Source organism: Sceloporus undulatus, chromosome 3 (genome assembly GCF_019175285.1).
Source record: "Sceloporus undulatus isolate JIND9_A2432 ecotype Alabama chromosome 3, SceUnd_v1.1, whole genome shotgun sequence".
NCBI lineage: Eukaryota > Metazoa > Chordata > Lepidosauria > Squamata > Phrynosomatidae > Sceloporus > Sceloporus undulatus.
In genome coordinates, this window is record NC_056524.1 from 7611233 (window position 1) to 7635007 (window position 23775).

Consider the following 23775-nt stretch of genomic DNA (forward strand, 5'->3'; position numbering starts at 1 on the left):
GATTCAGTGACTCTATTCCAGTTAAGATTAACAATGGGATTCAGTGACTCTATTCCAGTTAAGATTAACAATGGGATTCAGTGACTCTATTCCAGTTAAGATTAACAATGGGATTCAGACCTTTTAGAGCAGAACACCAGTGGAAGCTGCATTTCTCTGCATGTGTGTGCGCCAGCTATAGTGTTACCTGAAGGAGTTCCTTAGCAGACCCCCTTTTCTCCACATCCATCTCAAGGCAGCGATTAAGGAAGTCTCTAAATATGGGCGAAAGCTTCTCTGGATTCTGCAGCTCTGGCGTGCCATTGGTAGCAATGAGATACAAAGCCTTGAAAAGAGAGAGAGAGAAAGAGAAGAGAAAGGAATAACAGCATGGAAGGAACTTGGATTGTTTTTATGTGATGCTGAAAATATCACAGTGATCAAAGCAAAATCTGAGAAAAAGCAAATGTGGTGTAACATGTGCACACAAAGTGTGTGGGGGGAGAAGGAGGCTTGTTGCCATGCTGAAAGAAGTGGATGTGCTCCACATGAATCATAATTCATGTATCAGACAGCAATGCTATGTTTCTTCAATGTATCAGTTAATTCACTGGTGTTGCAGAGAGAGTCACTGTGCATCCCCCACTGAAAAAGGGGGCAAGAAGGAAACACTGAACACTGGCAGATATATTTCTGGTTACACAATATCTGGAGGAGGGAGGTGTTTGTAGTTAACTAATGTACATTAACTTAGGAATGTAAATGTATACTTGGTTGTTAATGTTATGTGCCTTCAGGTCCTTCCCTATTTATGGCAACTCTAAGATGACCCAATCATAGGATTTATTTTATTTTATTATTTTATTTTGCAAAACTCCTCACAGGGCATTTGCCATCAACCTCCTCTGAGGCTGAAAATGTGTGAATTGCCCATGGTCACACAGTGGGTTTCATGGCTCAGTGGGGATTTGAACCCTGGTCTGCAGATTCATAGTCCTACACTCAAACTACTAGACCACTTAAGTGTATTGTACAATCTCAGCTAAGGGTTTACCATCTCATTGATAACTAGGACTTCTTCTGTGACCTTAAAGGAAACCCACATGTGAAAATGAGCAAACTCCCTTAGACTAGACTAGATCAGACTTTTATGGTCCAACATTGGGCCTGTACAGACAGGCCAAAATAAAGCTGCTTCAGATCACTTTGGAGGTATATTGTTTAAATGACACACACATTTTAAGAGGCCAGAAGCTGCACCAAAGCTGTGCTCCAGTCCTTAGAACAGGAGCGTGGCTTTGGTGCAGCTTCTGGCCTCTTAGGATGCATGCATCATTTAAACAGCGTTATCTCCAAAGTGACCTGAAGCAGCTTTATTCTGGCCTGTCTGTATGGGCTCATTGTCTGCTTTGACTGGCAGACACTCTCCAAGCAGACAAGATTCCCCCCCCAGCCCTTTTAGCCAGTCATGTTAGAGACTGAAACTGAACCCTTCTATTTCAAAGGTCAACCACTGCAACCCTTTCTGAAACCAAGGACCAGGCCTGATCAGAGTCTTGTCTTGGTTGTGTTAAATCTCCCTAAATGTTCATTAGATCCCTTTACTGGCTACCAGTTTTGGCCAGGGCCTGTTCAAACTTTTGACCCTTGTATCAAGGGCTCTGTGATCTAATCTCCCCCAGTATTTGGCAGCTCGGCTAGCATGGAATGTACCATCTAGGAATCTAAGGTCCATAGGCAAAAGATTACTGTCTGTTCCATCGATGTGCATGGCTCAGTCAAGACTGCAAGCCTTTCAAAATCTAGCTCCGCATTGGTGGAATGGCCTTCCTTTGGACTTCAAGCTGGAGGAGGAGGACCTCACTCAATTACATAATGAACTGAGGACTTTCCTCTTTGATTCACTGAATTAAACTTTTGAGTTGTGTCTGAGGTTGCTGAGATGGGTCATGGCTGGTGAGATGTTGAGGATTTCATGTACATTTATAAATATGTTTTATTGTTCTGTTTTTGATTGTACAGTCAGCCCTCCATATCCATGGATTCCTTATCTATGGATTCAAGCATCCACGGCTTGAAAACATTCAAAAATTATATAAATTTTGAAGAGCAAACCATGATTTTTCCATTTTATATATGGGACACCATTTTACTATCCATTATATTTAATGTGAGTTGAATATCCATGGATTTTGGTATCTATGGTGGGTCCTGGAACCAAACCCCAGCAAATACCAAAGGCCCACTTGATGTTCCAGCCTTTGGTGGAAAGGCCATTATAAATAAATGTTGTTGTTGTGTTGCTGTTATTTTTAATGGTCTTGAAACCCTGTGCACCTTCTTTGCACAAAGGGCAGGGTCAAAACTTAATCGGACATACAAAAGCTTACCCTCAAGGGATTCTCATTGAGATACGGAGGCTCCCCCTCAATCATTTCAATGGCCATTATCCCCAGTGACCAGATGTCCACCTTGGGCCCATAGGCCTTCCTTGTCACCACCTCAGGTGCCATCCAATATGGTGTCCCCACCATGGTGCTGCGTTTGCTCTGCTCTGGAGTGATCTGAGCACAGAAACCGAAATCGGCTGTAAAGGAAAAAAAGACGGGAAATAAATACAAATAGCTGGCTCCAAAGCTAGCTTGTATACTAGTGATCCATCCAGACCAGTACAGTTTATTCTGATTAGTAGGAGTTCTCTGGAATCTTGTTGACAGCTGCTACCTCTTTTAAATGGAAGGTGGCAGGAATTGGACTTGGGACTTTTGGTAAATAAAGCATGTCTCCTTAAAGTGCACTTCCTCCATTCATTCCTCAGTCTATCCTTTCATTAAACTAAAAAGACAATTTAAACCTCCAACAAACACTGGCTTTCACCTTTGGATGGACCTACCACAAAATACCCCATAGTTTTTTAGTTGGCAAATGGGTTTCTTTTCCTGCAAATGGGGTTTGTGCTGGAGGACCACTGCAACCCACAGGTTAAAATGCTGGGCTAGGGAAAGGGAGATGCATGCTCCCAGTCAGCCACAAAAATCACTGGGTGAGTTGGCCCCAGCCACTCTCACTCAGCCAGACCAACCTCACAGATTTGTTGTATGGAGAAAAAAGGGGACCTTGAATGCTACTTTGAGCCTTTTGGACAACAAGTGGACTATAAGCACAACAAATTAATACAAATGCAATAAACACTAGTCTGATAAATACAAATTCAATTCTCTCCCATCATCACATTCACATACTTAGCTTGACTGAGCCATCCATCCCTAGGAGGATATTGTCACTTTTGATATCCCTGTGGATAACCTGGTTGGAATGGAGAAATTCCAAAGCTTGAAGACACTGTGAAGAAGAAAAGAGGAATAGGAAGAGAAAACATACCCAAATGATTAATGAATTAATTAATACAGTGTAACATAGCCAGAGGTGCAAACATCAGAATAACCAAGAAGCAAACTAGGCCTTGTATGTAATTATTTTTTAAGTAAGAGTTTTAGTGCTCATATGTCTTTGGTTCACAGCATCACAAAGTAATAGTAAATTAATAAAATGAATAGTCCTTCACCATTTCACTACAGTATCTCTTCATAAGTCCAAATGTGTCTGTGGGGAGGTGCAACCTCACCCTTGTTACTGATGAAATCAGTAAAAGGAAACCATGTCGAAAAGAAATATAATTCTGACTGGTCATTTCCATTATCTTGTACAGTAGGTGTTAGCTTTTCCATAAGTGCTATTACCCATATTCTTTTATAACAGGCTTCAGTTGAAAGGTACTTTAAAAAATTCCACATCTGAGCTATTACCAATTTTGCAGCAGTGCAAAAAAAAAAATGTAATCAGTTCTTTATAATTTAACATCTCACAATTGTCACAAAAGATGGAGAGAAGTGCTATTTTTGGATCAACTGGAATTGCGCGGTTTGTCATTTGGCTTATGAATAGAAATAGCTTTAATATTGAAAGAACTTTCATATTCTTTTGCTCTTGGGAAGTCTGTAAAGCACACCATATCCATTGAGGAAGTATGCCATTTCCTTTGGGAATGTACCTTGACAATTAAAATGCTCACCTCTCGACACACGGCAGCTATTTGTCCTTCATCCATGCAGGTCTCTGTCACCACGTCTGTCAATGACCCGCCTGCCAAATACTCCATGACTACCCACAGTTCGTCCCCCACGAGGTAACTGGGCCAAGACAGAAACAACAGACGGTCATTGTGTTCCCTGTGCCCACACACCCTGAATACCAAACCTGAGAGCAGAGCTATTTTTAAAAACACAGCACAAACAGGCAGTGTTACGTAACGTATAAACCATCAGGTATAGATGCCTTCTGTGGTTGGAGGAACCTGGATTCAGTTTCTTGCTCAACTATTTAGTTTTACTGGGTGGTCTGAAGCAATTCCTTCATTCTCCTTCACCTAATCTGCTTCACAGAGTTGTTGCAAGGGTACAATAGAAGGAGTCTTAGATTGTACACCATAGGCAGGTTTACTCTTATATATTTATTGTTTTATGTACAGCGCTGTGTAAATCTACAGCACTAAATAAATAATAGTAATAATAACAACAACAACAACAACAACAACAACAACAACAACAACTGCTGTGTTCATCTTTGATAGCACCCTGGGAGAAGCACTTTGAGGCTGAAAAGGTCTGCAGGCTGGATAAAGGTTTCTACTTGCAAAAGAAAATGAACCCCTTCCCTTGCAGAAAAATAGGGAATTGATTTTGTTTCCTTTGTTCCCCCCTCAATGTCAGCTTATGAGGGTTACTTGCTCTTGGGAAATAGCCAGGAGCGGGGATGACAGAGCTGGTTGCCCTCACAGTTCAGTGAGATCCTAAGAGTAGTGGCGTCACTAGCTAGGAATTGGAAGAGGCCTCATGGGCCACTGACTCCAACCCCCTACTCAGTGCAGGATCTGCAGCTAAAGCATCCCCAGCAAGTAGCTGCCTAGCCTCTTTTTCAAGACATCGGAAAAGGAGACCCAATCACTTCTGTTGGCAATTGGTTCCAGTGCCAAACCACTCTTTCTGTCAAAAATTTAGAATCATAGAATCTTAAAGAGTTGGAAGAGACCCCAAGGGCCACCAAATCCAACCCCCTGCCATACAAGACGACACAATCAAAACACTTCCAACAGATAGCCATTCTGTTCTGTTTAAAAACCTCCAAAGAAAGAGAGGCAACCATACGTCGAGGCAGTGTATTCCTTCTAATGTTCAATCAAAATTTACTATCCTGTAAGTTAAAACCATTGGATCTGGTCCTACCCTCTGGGTAGGTTTGCCATAATTCTCTACTAAAAACCGGGACAAAATGTAAGACAAAATTTAGACCAAAATTTAGGACATTTAAGGTCCTTCATGTTTCTTAAATGTCCTACATTTTGGGCTAAATTTTATCCTACAATTGTCCTATATTTTGGTCTAAATTTTGTCCTACATTTTGTCCCGGTTTTTAGTAGAGAATTATGGCAAACCTACCTTTGGGGCAGCAGAGAACACACCTGCCCCCTCCTCTCTGTGAAGCATTTAAAAGGTGCAATCTTTTAACACGAAGCAGCCAAGACAGCTTTAGAAGAACTTTGTTTATAGAAAGTCCAAGCAATTAATGGCTTTAAGAGTACAAAACTCCATGCATAAATTATAACTTTAAAAGGGCAACAAGGAGATAGGAGGAATGGCTTCAGGAACAGCCAGAGGGAGAGAGTTCAGCCTCTTCCCTGGAAGATCTGAGCACAGTCGTGTTTCTGGCAAGGCGGCTGACTAGGCATCATTGTAGCTCCTCTCTCAGTGGGACAGGAAAAAGCAAAATAATTCAGAACAGTGTGCATCTCAGAGGAGAAAGGGAAAGAGCCAAAAGCAGCAGTATGTCTGCAGGATTGCAAAGAAAGGACATTGTTGTCATGTACATATGGCTTTATGGCCAGCATCCTCTCAACAGACTTCAGTTGCAGTTATGTGAATAGTCTTGACTACATAGTATTCAAGAATTGAATACTTGAAGTATTGGGGCTGTACTAAGAATCAGTGTTTTGTGTGCTTTTGGGGGGGAAAGGAAATCACTACACTTTAAGGCTGCCAAAATACACTTGCAAATATTTGTGCAATGGCAGTTGTCTCTCCCATGCTGCAAAAATTGACTGATTGTAAGAAACTAATCGAAGTGCAAATGTGAATTTAAATGTTTTAATGTTCGTATTATATTTTACCTTAAAGAGGTCCATAATCTTCTGGCTGGGTTGCCTCAAGTCTTAGCTAAAGTCAGAAATGCCAAGTTTATAGGACGAGTTGGAAGTTTCAATCCAATACTCAAAAGGCCTACTGTTCATCAAGTGATCTTTATATTTAACCGTAGTTTGAAAGTTGGAAGAAATTTCCCCCCATTATAAAATCAATATTTACTGAAGCTGGAGACTGCACTGAATTAACAAGATCATACTGTCTTCCCAACAGACAGTCATTGTTATTGCAAAACTTACCATCCTATTTAAATATGTGATGAAACTACTAAGGGAGAGGTGAGACATTTTGTTGAAAACCACTGATCTTTAGAACTTGCTGTCAAGACTATTGGAGGAAAAACACTGCTTGCAACTTTCAAACTACAGTTTAATATAAGGATCCCTTGATCAACATAGAATGTGGACATTTCTTGCTCACGAGCATGCTACCCAAACAAGACCCTCACTGTCTCCACATTGGAGGGCTCTCCCTTTGAGTATAAAGACCCTATAAGACTAGAGCTTGTAAAGGTTTGGTGGGGTTAGACTCTAGGCCACAGAATCCCTATCCAACATGGCCAATTGGGAGGAGACTGGGTTGCAAAGTTGTGGTAGAGCCACAGCACCTGGAAAAATGCTGACTCAAAGAATGAGTAGATTCATGTGGATGTAGGAGAATACAGTCGTTTATAAAGCCACATTCTAAACTGTTTACCTGCTAAGTTTAGTAGAACAAAGAAGTCACTATCCACCCAATTTGAAGTCATCCAGTCTACAATACCACTCATTGGACTTGATTTAGATGTAAACCGAGCACCACTCAACTCACAAACTTCCCTCCCAGGAGTCTGAAAATACCTGTCCAGATAGTTGACGATGTTGGGGTTCTTGTTTTCCCTCATGACGAGAATTTCATTAATGATCAGCTCTTTCTTGGGCTGCTGCTGCAAGTTCATTTGTTTGATAGCAACCTGATTTTTTTTAAAAAAGCAGAAAAACAGAGGGAACACCATAATTATTTCATTTCATTGTCCTGAATGACCTCTTTTCCCAGTTTCCAATACTGACTCCATTATCGGATGTAAACCATAAGCAAGAAATAAATAAGAAAGGATATGCCCTTGCATCTTTGAAGGCCCTCTTCAGAACTCACTAGTTGACTAAAAGCTTTCTAAAAAGGGAATGGACTGCAGTAGGGTGAGGAGCTGGTGTTGGTCCAGTACTTGGGGAAACCAGGGACTGAATCCCTGCTTAAACAGGGAAACCCATAGGCTGACCTTGGGCAAGTTACATTCTCTCAGTATCAGAAGAAGGCAAAGAAATCTTGCCACGGAAACCTTAGGATAGGGTCAGCATAAACTGGAGTCAATCTGAGGAGCATCTATACCAGCCGCTTAATCCACGGCCAGTCTGGAGCATTATATCCCGGATTGGGCCTGGGCCAATAAAGATGGAGACCACACATACAAGGCCAAATCCAGTGCAAGATTGCATCACTGTGGACATGGACCAGCTGGACCAACTCGACATCGGTCCTACTGGCCCATTTCTCGGTGCCATCACTGCCACTGTAGCCTCACCAGCCAAGCAGAGAGCCACGCTGTCACACTTGACTCTGCTGAGGTCAGAATGGGGCACCCCACCAAGTGATAAAAAAGAGAGGGTTCCCTGCCCTCATTGATCACACAGGGGCCCCATTCTGACTTCAGCAGACACAATGGTGCACTGGGCAGGGTTTATACGGAGCTCCTGTCTGCAAGGAATTGATAGTAGTAGCTCCAAAAATGGGCCATCCCCTTTCCCTAAGCTGCTCAGTGTGGCAAAGAGAGATGGCACAGCACCTGGCATGTGGACAACTTGGTTGGGCCAAATCTGACCTAATCCAGCTGTCCAAATGCACAGTGAACCTGAGATCATTTCAGGGTTTCCTGGAAACACTGGCGATTTCCCCAAGTTTGCTTAGTTCAGGGCAAAGTTGGGATAAATACAAAAAACCACATCTCCTCCCTGAAAGTAGCTGTATGGTGTGAGGACTACCAGCACTGGCTTCAGGGTGAGTGCAGCATTTTTCACTCGTGTAGGCAAGCCAATGAAGGCAGTTAACAGCAAGGATGGGGAACAAGTTCTCAGTGTGGGACAGGATGTCTCTCTATCAGTGGATGGAGCCAAGGCCAATGATGCAATTGGGTCTCTAGCAGAAGCATCTCTTGCTGATTGGAGATAAAATAGGTTGGGTCTTTCTCAGTTGCCTCTTTTAGCCTATTTGAAATTGGGACTGTAGAGGATGTCTTCAACATTTCTACAAGCCAAATTCTACAATTCTGAACTCTACAATTCAGCTCTTCCACAAGCCAGAGCCCCTTCCTCAGCATCTTATAGACTAAGGCTGCATCCACACTGCAGAAATCATCCAAGTTGACATCACTTTAACTGCCATGGCTCAGTGCTTTGGAATTCTAGGAATTGCAATTTGTTGTGGGCCCAAAGCTCTCTGATAGAGAAGGCTAAATGTCTCACAATTCCCAGAATTCCATAGCACTGAGTCATGGCAATTAAAGTGCCAAACTGCATTATTTCTGCAGTGTGGATACAGTCTAAGTCAAAGTACATGTAATGGAATGATACATGCTTCTCTGCTTCATGCCTCAACCTATTCCCACCTGCAGACATCTGTCTTACCTCTTGCCCTGTAGCTACATCCATTGCTGTGTAAACAGTACCTGAAGCGCTAGAACACAAAACAGAAGAAGAGAACTTTGAAATGCAGCCCTCAAATCTTATTCACAAACAATTCATTGGCACACAATATTACTATTGCATAGCTATAATAACCTTTGGTATTTAAACAATCTGATGTGAAGGGACAAAGTGGGATATAAAACCTCATCAATGGGTATACTGGCTATGGAACTTGGGAGTTGCAGTCCAAAAACCTCTGAAAGAGTGCCCAGCCCTGCACTAGAGCTTCAGAACCTGTGGATTTCGCAGAAGACTTCGTTGGTCCTGTGTTTGTCATCATCATACAGTTAGACCCAACTAGCTATATAGTGCAGTGACATCATTCTTTTCTCAAAAGGAAACGTCACTTTTCTGAACTAAGGTCACTTTCACACTACACAGTTATAAGCACTTTGACAGCACTTCAACTGCCACGACATCATCTTATAGAATCCTGGAATTTGTAGTTTCCATAGGGCAATTCAAGTTTCCTAAGGCTTCAGTCTTTGCTAAGGAAGCAAAAAATATTTAAATATAAAAAAAATATCAAAGCCAAGCATGTTAGGGTCTAGCTTTAAATCAGCAGAGTAGCAGAAAGATGTCCTTGTCTAACTATGCTTCTTTAAGAACTGAGCCTGACTCAAAAAACAACACAAGTAGCTTGCAGGTTAAACAAAAGTTTACTAATGGTTTTAATCTACACATACATAGAGGCTATATCCTAATCTAGCTATTGAATAGTTCAGGTAAAAAAGAAATCTTTATCTCACCATCTTCCAAAGAAAGCTGAGAGAAGAGGAAGATGGGAAACCCAACAGTTCAGGAGAAAATCTTTTTGTGAGAGAACTTCCCAAAAAAAGAAGAGTGACCTGAATTGCATGGCTTGTTTACCAATCTGCAGAATTATTGCCCCGTGATTCAGAAGGAGAAAATGGGATATTTGCAAGAGGGGAGACAGACTTTTGCAGGAAAATCTATCTACCTAAGGAGGGGAAGAGAGGATGCAAAAAATCTTCCAACAGTTTCATACTCTCTGTGGGGAAGCAAGAATCATGTTGGGAGAGAATGGCTCTGAATTGCAAATCTGAGTGTTGAAAAGTAAGGCAAGACAGGTATCTTCATCTGTTGTTCTTCTTCTAAGTTTATTTAGGAGGAAAGTTACAAGAGCCCTGTCCCATATCCAGCATGACAAACCTACTAGTGTCATATTGAGGAAAACAAGCAGACTTGGATTTTAAAAAATCATTGAGAAAGGGAACACAACAGCTGTGTGAACATCTTTGGCCCCACAATCTGGAAAAAGTGGGATATTCAATCAATCATTCAGTCAATCAATCAATAAGAAGTACAGTAGCAGCATTTCACACAAAACCCAAAAAGATGTTTTTTGCCCTCAGTATCTTGGAAAGGAAATCATTCCACCAATTTTAATACACTTTATCTAAGAACTGACCCCTACAAATGCACAGGAGCTCATATCTGGCACAGGGAAATATAATTAGTTTCTTTTCTTCTTTTGAAAATTCTGCATTTTAGTTTCCAACTGGCAGTGGCTCATTCTTTGCACCAGCCTCTTTGGGGTTACTGGCGGCAAGGTTCATTTATTGGATTGTTGGTTATGTGACAAAAATGATTGGGTTTCCTGCACTCTGTGCGTTGTTTGTCTTTCTGACCTAACTGCCTACCAGCCCATGCTAATTGCTCTTTGGTGAATTAAAAACCCATCAAGTGGTTACAAGATACAACATGTTGTACACAGATACCAAAGGCCTTTTCCAAATTCTTCTCTTCTAAGGCAAAGTCTGCTGTAACACATTTATTCATAATCCATTTTAAAAAGCATATGCTTTGTCTTTATAAAAGTCCTTCATATGCAATATTGGAATCGTCCACCCAAAAAATTAATACAGTTATCCAGTTAAGTTTTATTTCATTGGTCAACAGGTTTCAGTTTTAATCTAAGAAGCTATCCAGAAATGCAGCCACCAATCATTCAAGAGCAAAAGAAAGTGAAATGCACTACCATGACATCACAACTTTACCTTAGCTATGCAAGTGTAACTAGTAATTCTATGTTTAAGAAAGAAATGTCTTCAAGTCAGAGACAGGAGATCTAAAGAAAGGTGACAACAATATACTAACCCTTGTCCAATCTTCTCAAAACTGGTATATTTCTTCTTTGGGTCACCCACACTTACTATGCCTCCTTTGAATAGAAAAGAAAATGAAAATTGCCATCAGGATTTTTAGTTTATATGGAAAAAAGTAAGGAACATTAAAAGTCAGGACAATTCTTCTTGAGCTGACCAGTGTTCCTTGGGAATGCATTTAACTTTCTAAGTAAAGTCGGTTCTCCCTATCCACAGATTCTTTATCCATGGATTCAACCATCCACGGCTTCAAAAATTTCCAAAAAATATAAATTCCAAAAAGCAATCCTTTGGTTATCCTTTGGGATTTGGTTTCAGAACCTCCTGTGAATACCAATTCCATGGATGCTCAAGTCCCATTAAATCCAATGGCATAGGAAAATGGTATCCCTTATATAAAATGGCAAAATCAGGCTTTGCATTTTGGAATGTATAAATATTTAAAATATTTTGAATCTGTAGGTGCATGGATAAAAAAATCTGTCAATATGGAAGACTGGCTATAAGCAGAAATCAAGATCCCAATGTAGGAACTGAAATGTTTTTGTGCTTTATGTAGGTGTGATTAACAAATGAACTGATTCGAGGAGGATGAATGAACAAATAACCATTTCTAAGTATATATGGTTGGCTGTTTGCTTGGCTTCAGTTTATTCATGACCTGTTGTTTATATGTACTCTGTGTTATTTTTACATTGCTTTTCCTAAATGCTCCAATGCTTCATATCACAGTGAGCCTTCTGTCAACACCATAAGTTAGCTAAGCATCACTCTCATTTTACAGCCTGCATGCAAAGTCTACAGGTTGCCAAGTGGGTGGTGATCATTAAACTTTCCAATTACCAATTTGTAGTCCAATCTCAAGTCTGTTAGGGGCTGGTGGGTGCCATTTTAAAAATTTACATTGAAAATTGGTGCAGATTTATGATTTATTCTATTGTAAACTGCCTCAATCCTGTCAAAGAAGTGGGGTAAAAATAAGATTTCTATTCTATTCTATTCTAGTGCACCACCCTGTCAAGACGGCTGGCCCAAGACAATTTTTTTTCTGCCAGAAGCAAGCGGCACAGCTGCCAAAGCCAATGAAGCAATTGTTCCAAGTGTACAGGAAAATAACCAAACCTCATCAGCACCTATTCCCATATCTGGAGTAAAAATAAAAGTATACCTGAGTCAACCAATTAGATGTGCTCCTGGACATTACTTCTTCAAGAGAAAAATTGATACCAGAGGCACAAATAACATGAAAACAATAGGGAGAGGTTGCTATACCCCCCAAATGAAGAACAATAACTTTCAATAAGCCTTTCCTTCAAAACTAGCCACGTGAAAAGAAACAATAAATCTTGCATAAGTAAAAAAAAAAAACCTTGTGAATCTTCAAGAGACTACTAGAAAGCTCCTTGCAAAATGTGTTCAAGGGTTTTTCTTTCTTTCTTTCACCAGCCCCCACTTTTCTAATAATTTCTGTTTTGGTGACCAAACTAACAGATCGATGCTCATTTAACATGCTGAGGATAGCTGGTAAGGCAGACTAATCTGCTTTTCCATTTCCTCTCTGTTTTGCTGTTCATCCATGCTCAGTATAGAATTTTGGATTTCTGTTGTTTACCCTGACAGTTGGAGGCAGGCACCCACAACTTCAGTAGGACCAGGGAGAGTAAGATTCCTGCTCAAGCTTTATTTGTATTGTTTACTGCTGCTGCAACCGAACACTGAAAGTCTCTGTTTCTCCAGCCCTCTTTCACCATCCTCCCAGTGTCAATGCTGCTAACAAAAACCATCTAGCTAGACTTGGAATTACGGAGGAAAACCAGAGCTGGTTGGGCATTAAAAGCCGTTGTAACAAGGAGCATCACTGGGCTTTGTTAACAGGTATACCTGCACAGCATTTTTAAACTATTAACTATTTTACTGCCTTTTGTGACACCCACAATCTGCTGCCCAAGACAGCTGCCTCATTCTCCAAAATGGTAAAGTTTCTCAGAAAAGCAACCCTAAAGTGAACCTATCATGGGGGCTTCTTGACAAGTTTTGTTCAGATGAGGTTGGCCAATGCCCTCCTCTGAAGCTGAGAGCATGCGACTTGGCCAAGGTCACCCAGTGGGTTTCATGGCCAAACTGAAAAGTTGTAGTCCAACACTCAAAACCACTATGCCATCTTGGCTCTCAATGCAACAGATATGCTGTTATTTAATGTGCAATATGGTTTTAGTAAGTTTTTTACAGTCCTAAATTAATGTTTTAAGTGGAATGTTGTTTAATGCATTTTACATTTTTGTATTCAAGTTGTTTTAGCTATTTTGTTTTACCATATGTGTAAGCCATTTTGGGAGCCATATGGAACAAAAAAGTGGGATATAAATTAAATAAATAAACAAACAAGGGTCAGTCCCAGAAATAGGATACTGGGCTAGGTAATCCCTTGGTATAATCCAATGTTTTTTTTTTATATAGTTGAAGCTGCAAATACAGCGTGCCCACGTCATACGCGGGTGTGCTACATGCGGATTTAAGCATACACTCAAACCTGTGTAGAGCCGCGCAGGAGCGCGTGGGGCGCTGCCACCACGTGCACAAGCCCCATTCAAGGGAATGGGGCTCAAGCATATGTGTTTTTTGGCTTATGTGAGGGGATCCGGAACGGATAGCCCACGTAAGCCAAGGGTGCACTGTAATGAGTCACATGTAACTCACTTACCTGCAATGAGTCACAAATAATTGTGCAGACACATGTCAAAAATACCTTATCCAGGTGCAATGATTTACCATTTCTAGTTACATTTAAAGGTTACTTTTTAGCAGCATGTTTAGGCATTTTGACAATAATTTTTAAAATTTTTATCCCATTCATTTCTCCATCCTAAGAGTTTTTCCCTATAAAAAAAGGAATTTGCCATAGAAGGACCTCCCCCCCCCCAAAAAAAAAAACACTATAAGGTATGCCACTTTTTAAATGTGGTAAGGAGTAATCAGAATGAGTTACTTTAATATATAAAAAAAATCTCCACATTTTATTCATTCACATGCATTTTTCAACCCAGTTAGAATAGTCTGACACATCCAAAGGTCCTGAGATTCAAAGCTGCTTCTAGGTGCCTCTGACATTCAAAGCTAACACGTACAGACATGTGTGCCATATATATAGAGAAGCTGAGCTATCACATAACCCACGACTGACATCACTGCAAGTGGTTTCAGGAAGATGAGAGCTTAAAAATCCCAAAAAACAAAGCTTTCTTCAGTGCAGGGAGTGCTAAAATTTGCACTTCAGCTGGCCAAGAAGCAACACACAAGACATGAGGTGAAGACTGGCAAGAAATGTTTTTGACAGTAATCACAAAGGTGTGAAGCTGCAATGACTACACCGCATGATCCAAGCTGCAATTCCCCACAAACTGAAATTACACTTGAGAAACTGAACAGCAAAAAACCTACTTAATTTTTCCAAGATCTCTTCGTCGGTCATTTTGGGTTTCTTCTTCTGTTTCTCCACATTCCTTGCCAGCGTATCTGGGGGTGTTGTGTTGTTGTCTGAAGGGGAAGGGAGCGGAGAGGTGGCCACATCTCTTGTTGGGGCTGGTGGAAGGGGTTCTATCACTGAGCGGGTATATATCTAAATTTTTGGAAGAGGATGGAATTATAAAATATACATATATATATATAATTGCAACATGATCAACACAACAACAAGTAACAAAATTGATGACTTTTTTTATAGATGAGAATAGTCAATTGATCACTTTCATTAATACAAAATGTGATGGATATTTTTTAAATGCTACCCCAAACTGCCAATAAATTGAAAGACAGGATATTTATCACAGCTTTTAATCATGTTTCCAATATCCTGCTCTTGATTGTTTATAGACTTTTGGCTAGTTGGCATCTGTTGAAAACCTACTGTAGTATTTAACTAGGGAAGACAGGTAAACTTAGCAGTCAAATACATATTTTGTATACAAAATGTCCCCAGTTCAATCCTACTGGTAATCCCAACTAGAGGGGACTCACTGAACCAAAGAATCACAGAATTGGAAGAGGCTACAAGGGCCATCTAATCAAGTGGTTCCCAATCCTTGGTTCTCCAGATGATATGGACTTCGGTTCCCATAATTCCTGACTGTTGGCCAAGATGGCTGGGGCTTTTGGAAGCTGAAATCCAAAACAAATGGCAAACCAATGGTTGGGAACCACTGAACAAGTCGAATCCCCAGGAATACACACCTAAAGCAGTCCTAAAAGTTATCCATCCAACCTCCACTTAAAGACCTCCGAAGAAGGAGTCCACAACTAGTGGACTTCACATTGACTTTCCAAGTTACCATCCATTCAGTGGGTCTGCAACTTTCCGTGCTGTTGATACTGGCTCAGACAAACCAACTGTCTTCATTTTCTACTAGATTTAATACTGGATTATATAGAGAAGCAATCCACTGAGACCCACCTCATATAGCCCAGACACAAGTACAAAGCAGAGCTTGAGAAAGTTACTTTTTGGCCTAGAATTTCCAGAATACTCAAGCCAGCAAGGCTGCTGGATAAAAGATTCTAAGAGCTGTATCTCAAAAAAGATATTTTTCCCCATTCTGGAGTAGACTATGTAGAACATAAATTCCCACTTAGGTCCAATTCACGATGCAGAAATAATCCAATCTGAGAACACTTTAACTGTCCTGGCTCAAAGCTAGAGAATTCTGGGAACTGTTTTGTAAGACATTTACCCTTCTCTGTCAGAGAGCTCTGGTACAACAATAAACTACAATTCCCAGGATTCCCTAGCACTGAGCCAGTCCAGTTAAAGCAGTCTCATACTGAATTATTTCTGCAGTGTGGATTGGACCCAAGATGCAAAACTTGTTAAAGAATAATAATAATAATAATAATAATAATAATAATAATATTTATTTATTTGTATACCGCCCTCTGGCAAACCAATCTGTGCGGTTAACAACAGGAAAATATAAAATATGACAATTAAAAACACTTTATCCCTCCCCCCCTTAAGACAGTATTAAACAGTCTAACATATTAAAACACAATATCAATTCATAAAAACAACAGTTAAAAACTAAAACTAAAAACCCTGATATCCCTCTGTTGATCCTCACCATCACTAAGACGGGGCCACGGGAGGAATGAGGGAATCAGGGAACCTGGGCCGGGATGGTTAATCTGGAAAGGCCTGCGGAAGAGATCCGTCTTGACCGCTTTTTTAAAGCTGTCTAATGATGTTATCTGACGGATCTCATTCGGCAGGTCGTTCCAGAGTTTGGGGGCAGTTCTCATAAACAAAATTAGTGGGCCATTCTTTCTGCCCAGTTTACATCATACTTGGGGTGAGTAAGCCACCTGGATGAAAACTCCAGTGGTTACTCAAGATGAGTCAAAATTGCCTTTGAGACTACTTACGGATTTTGTGTGCTCAGGCCGGGGGGCAATGATTGGGGGAGGAGCTGCATCATCCTCATCATCCTCATCTTCTGAAACCGGAGGAACAGCAGGAGTCTCAGACACTGCCTTTACATTCTGCATGGAAACAAGATCCAGATAAGAGGTAAATTACAGCATAGATAGAAACGTACTGGATTCTATAACTTAAGGACACACACAGTGGTTGCTGCTGATTTAAGCATTTGTCTCCTGGTTTAGTGGGGAAAGTGCTACATAAGCTTAAAAGCTTGAGAATCCATAGCTCCAAAGGCTTCGCTGGGTGCTTCCCTTTGTCTTGCCTCTCTTTCCGTACCATCAGGACTAGAAGCCAAGACTGCATTCTAAAGTTAAAAACTGGAATGCAATGGATACTACATGCTGTGAATGCTACCAATTTTTGAACTTCATTGTAACTGCCAGAATTTCATACAGCTCTGAATACATATCAGGTTCTTCATTCACAACATGATTTCTGTGTGTGTGGAGGAGACTTCAATGACCTAATATATTCACCGCAGTGAAACACAATCCCAGGTTTTAAGATGCAAACCCTTGAATCATGTGAAAGGAAAGGTAATTGTAAGCTAGGTATACAGAATCAGCTGATTTCCATGTTCTGAAACACAATATGATTCATAGGCTTTAATATACTGCTATTTCTAATGTTTTTATTCTAGCTGTGATGAAAATTATTTGTTTTTATTGCCTCCTGGCTGATTTATTGCTTTATGTATTTTTGATATGCTTGTGTACCACTCTAGGGACACGTGTGGTTGAAAATCTGGGATATAAATTGTTAGAGTAATGCATACACAGCTGCAAGATCTTGGGTTATTTTGGAGTAATTTCAAACTTGTTGATTCCAACTGCAGGGGGTGCAGGAATGGAGGGCTGGATTTTGGGATTACCTAAATTGGGGGTTGCAACTGATAGTTAACATAAAAGTACAGCAGGAGAGGCTGGGAACCACTGTGAAAATCTGGCCATAGATGCAATCACCAAGAAAACAGAGTGGGGAGAGAAAGAAAGAAAGATATGCCTCCCACTCTCAAAAATAAACTCTACTCCCTGTGAGCAAGGGTTTGGGTACCGAAAACAGTCCTGCAAGTTTTCACTAGGTGAAACTACACAACAGTTTTGAATGAGGGGCTGCTGAAACCCACATATCGCTGCACATCTAATCTTCTCTGTATCCAACAGCCTGAGATCTAAATCCAATCAAATACTCATAGAATGAAAATTCCTATTAGCTCAATTACACCTTTGTGCATAGATATTATGCAAAGCAGTTATGCAACCACTACGGCTTACATATGAAAAACTGTCTTACACAAAAAATACATCAGGGCTAGTGCAACATGCCTTGCACTAGGTGCAAGACCATAATTGGATACAGTCCCAAGTGTCTATCTGAGTCTACACAGGTCAGTCAGGGCATGTAATGTAATTCCCTCACCATTAGCTATTCTGGCTAGGGCTGATAAGACTTGTATGCCTAATATCTGGAGGACCACAACTACCCATTCCTCCTGAAAGGTAGCAGCAGGAGATGAGCATGCAAGCCCACTCCCAAAATTGGAGGAACTGGGGAACTACTTAATACTACGCATATTTAGAGTGGAAGCCGGAGAGCATAGGTTGTAAAGGTACTGGGCTTGATAAATGTACAGTGGTGCCTCGGGTTATGAAATTAATTCGTTCCGCGGCCGCTTTCGTAACCCGAAAAGCCTTCGTAAGCCGAATTGCCATAGGCGCTAATGGGGAAAAGCCGCGATTCCGTGCGAAAAAGCCGAAAAAAGCACCAAAAGTTTTTTCGTAACCCGAAAAAACATTCGTAACCCGAAACAATAATTCCCTATGGGATTTTTTCATATCCCGAAAATTTCGTAACCTGGGTATTTCGTATCCCGAGGTACCACTGTATAGCCCCAACCTTCATAGCACACAAAGATCTGAGGAATGACTGTATATACTCATGTATAAGTCTATAAAATTTAGTCAAAAAACTGATCCCAAAAATCTGAGTCAACTTATCCACGGGTCAATGTAAGTACAGTACCTTAACTCTCATAAAAATAGAAACAATCCCCTGGTGAAACACAAGAGTATAATTTGTCCTGGAAGCACTAACCTTCTTCTATTCCCTCATCCATCCAGCCTTCAGTGTGAACACAAACAATCATGCCTCATGCAATTTTGTAAGTTCTTTGGAATTGTTTTCCTTTGCTTCATTCTTTAGAACCTTTGTTACATGACCCTAAATCTTACTATTGACGTATCCACAGGTCATATCAAAATCTATAATTTGGGCCCCCAAACCTGCTCTCGACTTATACAGTACATGAAACTGACTTATAGTCGAGTATATATGGTAGACATGTAGAATAGGGCTGTCTGAGTGAAAATTGGAGAAGGTTCCTATAACTTTAATGGCTGCGCAGAAGAAGGAATTTCAGCAGTTATCGTCACACAATCAAGTTGAAAACCACACTTCCTGACGTTTTCTCTTTTACACCACTATTTTAGGCACAGGAGCCCTCCCTGGTTTTGCCTCTGGCAACCCCAATTTGTGTTAACATTGGGGTATGGGGAGTCTTGTAGACACATCCCTATACTTGGACTCCTTTCCTAAGCAGACCTAACACCTGGCTAGAGCTTGGAACTTAGGAATGGGGTTCAACAGTGTATGAAATGTCTACACCAAAGCCTGGTTTTGAACCATGACTTCAGAATCCCTAAGCCGGTGTGGCCATGCTGGTTGGGAGATATTGGGAGTTGTGATTCAAAAGCCACATTGTCTGAGTAGTGCTCCACATGCATTGGCTTTTCCTTGTAGATGTGACACATGCAGTGCTGGTGTATGGCTAGGCTTGCCAGTTTCAAAACTGCAGAGGGCTCCTATACCATTGTGTGGAAGAGGGGGGGGGAAATCAGCAAGTGTTGCTTGGCAGGTGGAAAGCATCACCAACTGAAATTGTCTCTTCTACGCAACCATTAATAGCAGTTTTCCCTCTGGCAATCCTATGTGGACCAAAGGAACTATGTGACTTTGCAAGTGGGACTAACAGCACAGATCTCTTTGATGTGCAATAATGTCCTTCCTACTATTCACATGTGAAGTGGCTTTACATTTTTCACAAGCAGACCCTGCCAGTGGCAGTCCACCAGGAGAAAATAGTTGAAAATGGTGTGTGGGGTTGCTATGCAACCACAAAAGGCCTTTCCCTCTAGTACGATGTAGAAAGAAAAGTAAGGAGGTGGTGAGATAAATGTAACCTCTCTCATGTCCCTCCATCCTGCTGCCTCCTTTCTGGAAATGCCTCAGTAATAAAGCTTTGCCAAAGAGACAGTCTCTGGATAGCCTAATGGGCTTTAGTCAGCATACTTTTACATTTAGAGATAGCCAGATGCTTTTTTTTAAAAAATCAACTCTTTCTGCTTGGTTTTTTAATAGTTATACTGAACATACTGGAAACTGGAGTTTATTTAGTTCCTCTGCTTTGTAGGTTAGCCTCACATGTGTGCTACTTGGTTAACATGTGATGCATCTATACTGTAGAAATAATGCAGTTTGACACCATTTCAACAGCCATGGCTCCCTCCTATGGAATCCTAGGATTTCTAATTTAGTGAGGAACCAGCACTTTTTAGCAGAAAAGGCTCATCAAACTACAAATCCCAGTATTCCATAGGATGCTGTAGAGTCAAACTGCATTATTTCTACAGTGGATATGCACCCCTGGTTTCAAAGGAAGCTCCAGACAAGATCTCTCTCCTTCTCCACAAGATGTAAGCCTGGATTCCTATGCATTCATTGTATGAGCTATTAAACAATGAATAAAACTTAATACAGGTTTCGTCTCCAAGATGCTTGGGACCAGAGGTATTTTGGATTTTGGAAAACTTGTATTTGTATATATGTACAGAATGAGGTATCTTGGAGATGAGACCCAAGTCTAAACACAAAATATACACATGCACATAGCCAGAAGATAATCGTATATGATATTTTAAAATAATTTTGCGCATGAAACAAAGCTTGTGTACACTGAACCATCACAAAGCAAAGGTGTTGCTGTCTTAGCCACTCCATGAAAAGAGTTTTGGTTTTTGGAGTACAGTAGGCCTACCACATCTGTGGGTTTGACTTTTGATTGTTTGCAGATCTAATAAATATGTTCTCTCTAGGAAACCCAGGCAGTCCTATGTGCAGTTTCTGCTGGAAAGACATAGAGATAACACTTCTCTATACATTTTAGGTCTTCGAATGCTATTCTATGGTCAATTTCTGCCAGACGTTGGTCACAGAATTGTGTTGGAGGACACACAGATTCCTAGAGAGGTGCACTCTCAGGTTAAAAAAAAGTGAGGTTTTTTCATTTACAGTTTTTCTACTTTCACTTTCCACTCTGGTGCCACAACTATCATTCCCAGAATTCCAAAGCACTAAGCCATGGCAGTTAAAGCAGTGTCAAAACGGATTATTTCTGCAGTGCAGATGCAGCCTTTGATGGTCTTTGGCTGCACTACACACAATGCTGTTTAAAAGCTCCCAGAAATGTATATCTGGATAAAGTTACAGATTTAGTTCAAATAAAATTGCACATAATTGCTATTTCCCTGCCCCCCCCCCCAGGACATATCAGCTCTTTTGCTATTTTTTGAAACCTGAATTATACGTCTGAATACTCAAACTGTTCCCAACCTTTTCCCCCATGAAAGTAATAGGGAAGTGTTCTGTTGTTGTTGTTTTTAAATCTGCACATGGGGATTGACTACTGTACAGCAAAGTGGTTATCTCATAGTTGTTCTTCAGGAAAACATGAAGTTGCTGGGCTACATCAAGGACACTTTCTTGGCACAGCAATTTAATTTTACCATGCTATCAAAGGACATGTTGGCCAACAGCAGATGCCAAGAGTCTTTATTGCTGTTTATTAAAGTGCTCACTGAGCACTAAAAAAAAGCAACTCCTTTATTCAGGATGCACTGTTGTCACACCTGCTGAGTAATGAGAATGTCATGGCCCTTTTATAACCAACCTCATAAAATTCCTCATCGATATGAATAGGCATGGAGGGGGATGGGTGAAGAAACAGAACTACTCTATTGTACAGACATAAGGGATGGTTCGGGAGGGGCGGAATCTCTGGAGAATATCTTACATTTTTGGAACAGGTTCTGTTGGTGGAAATTTCAAAACATTATGCCACCAACACTACAGCCAGTTAGAGGACACAGGGCAATGTAGAAAATACAAGCCAATGACAGCAATCCCAGATATTTTAATTTTATACGCACTTACAGGCACTGCAAATATAATAGGCGTGTACTGGAAAAAAGGAGGAAAATATGGCTTGTTTGTTGTTGTGTGCCTTCAAGTCATTTCCAACGTACAGTGACCCTAAGGCAAACCTATCATGTGGCTTTCTTGGCAAGATTTGTTCAGAAAAAAATTGCTACTGTCTTCCTCAGTGGGTTTCATGGGTGAGCTGGGAATCAAACCCTAGTCTCCAGAGTAGTAGTCCAACACTAAAAAAAAAATCACTACATGGCTCTAACCCATTAAAATGTAAACTTCACGAATGGGGACAAGGAACTTAGAATATCAGACCGGGGATTCTGACATAGGACTGTTTCTAATGCTGGTACTGCTGCCACAAGGTTCGATCCCAGGGCTCCAACGTTGACTCAGCTTTCCATCCTTTCGTTGGTCAGTAAAATGAGTACCCAGCTTGTTGAGGGCAATTGGCTTTAAGATTGTAAACCACCTGGAGAGTGCTTAGTTCACTGGTAAGTGGTATAGAAATGTAAATACTATTGTTATTGCTACACCGGTCAACTCATTCCAGGCCAGTTTGAAGCATTAAGCCCCAGACTGGGCCTGGACCAACAGTGATGGCAACCACATGCACTGGGCAATGGCCGGTGTTCTCACTTCTGCTTGAGGTCAGAATGGGATGCCCCACCATGTGATTAATAAGTAGGTGGTCGCTCTACCCTTTCTTAGTTGATTACACAGGAATCTCATTCTCATCTCTGCAGAACCACTAGTGCCAGCCACACTCTTGCAAGGTGCATCCACCTGCAAGGAAGCAGTGATTGCACCCTGCTTTTGGAGCTGCCACAGATAGGAGCTCCATGTAAAATCCTCCCAACATGCCAGTGCTTCTACAGAGGACAGAAACAGACATTAGGACACTTGCTGATTGCATGTCCAAGTGCCCATTTATGTCCTCAGCAGAAGTGGTGGCACATTGAGCAGGCATTACATGGAGCTCCTGCCTGGGAGGATTTGGTGGCTCTAAAACAGGCCATCCCTTTTCCCTGTGCTGCTTTGGATCGAGCTGAATTGGACCTGGTTTTTGGACCACATGCCTAAAGTAACTTTAAGGTATCCGGGAAACACTAGACTTTCCCTAACTTTTCATAGTTTGGAGGAAAGTCAGATTAAGGGCCAAAAACCACAGTATCTCCCTGGAAGTAGCCATACATGATAAGGACTGCCAACAAAAGCTTTGTGATGAATTTGGCATTTTTCGCAGTGTAGGTAAGCCCTAAAAGAGCTGGATTCAAAGCGCCATAGAGCCCAGGAGCTTGCTGGGTAAGCAAGCCATTATTTCTCACTCTGGCTTACCAAACAGGATGGATATGAAGATAAAAGTACGGCCAGAGAGCAGGGGATCAATTCAATGTACAGAGCAATGGGCACCTACCAGAGATTCAGGGATGGGATATGTCCTTCCTAGGTCCTCTGGATGCCACACTTTCCAAAGCACCCAGTTGGGAAGATTAAACTAAAAAGACCCTTCACTTCTGCTTTTGTAAACAATCCCCTGGGCCAAAATATGCTCAGGGGGAAGGATTGAAAATATGGCAAAACCACATTCTCTAGAGATCAATGCTAGTCCATGTGGCAGTCTATGGACCAGTGCAGTCTGCAGCAAAGTTCCAGGAAAGAAAGAAACAATGATAGCCAATGAGCACAAATATTGTGCTGGTCTGCCAAATCAGAGATCTTAAAAAGCACTGCCCTAGATAGCCTTTTAAAATAAATGGAGGGGGGGGGGGGGAATATGGGGCCACATAGGGCCCATGGAGTTGCATTTTTCCTATTCTTGATATACACCAGCTTGGACTCCTTTTGTGAAGGGGCAGAGCATTGAAGCAAAAAGTAGCAATGAATGTTCTTCTCCACTAGAATAAAAGACGCTGTACTTCTCCAAATGTTTCAAGGAGGGAACAAACTAGAGCTTTTGC

The 23775-nt window shown here is 41.1% G+C and overlaps 1 protein-coding gene across 2 annotated transcripts in view; it reads right to left on the reverse strand.

Annotated features, from left to right (window-relative positions):
* PAK1 (p21 (RAC1) activated kinase 1) overlaps positions 1-23775 on the reverse strand; it is a 125399-nt gene that overhangs the window by 4252 nt on the left and 97372 nt on the right. For both annotated transcript variants that reach the window (XM_042458265.1, XM_042458264.1), the window contains 9 exons: positions 16495-16611; positions 14521-14698; positions 11075-11138; positions 8894-8942; positions 7073-7185; positions 4052-4169; positions 3222-3321; positions 2370-2566; positions 188-325 (listed from right to left, as the gene is read on the reverse strand). In XM_042458265.1, the coding sequence (XP_042314199.1) occupies positions 188-325; positions 2370-2566; positions 3222-3321; positions 4052-4169; positions 7073-7185; positions 8894-8942; positions 11075-11138; positions 14521-14698; positions 16495-16611 (1074 nt within the window). The remainder of the gene's footprint in view (positions 1-187; positions 326-2369; positions 2567-3221; positions 3322-4051; positions 4170-7072; positions 7186-8893; positions 8943-11074; positions 11139-14520; positions 14699-16494; positions 16612-23775) is intronic.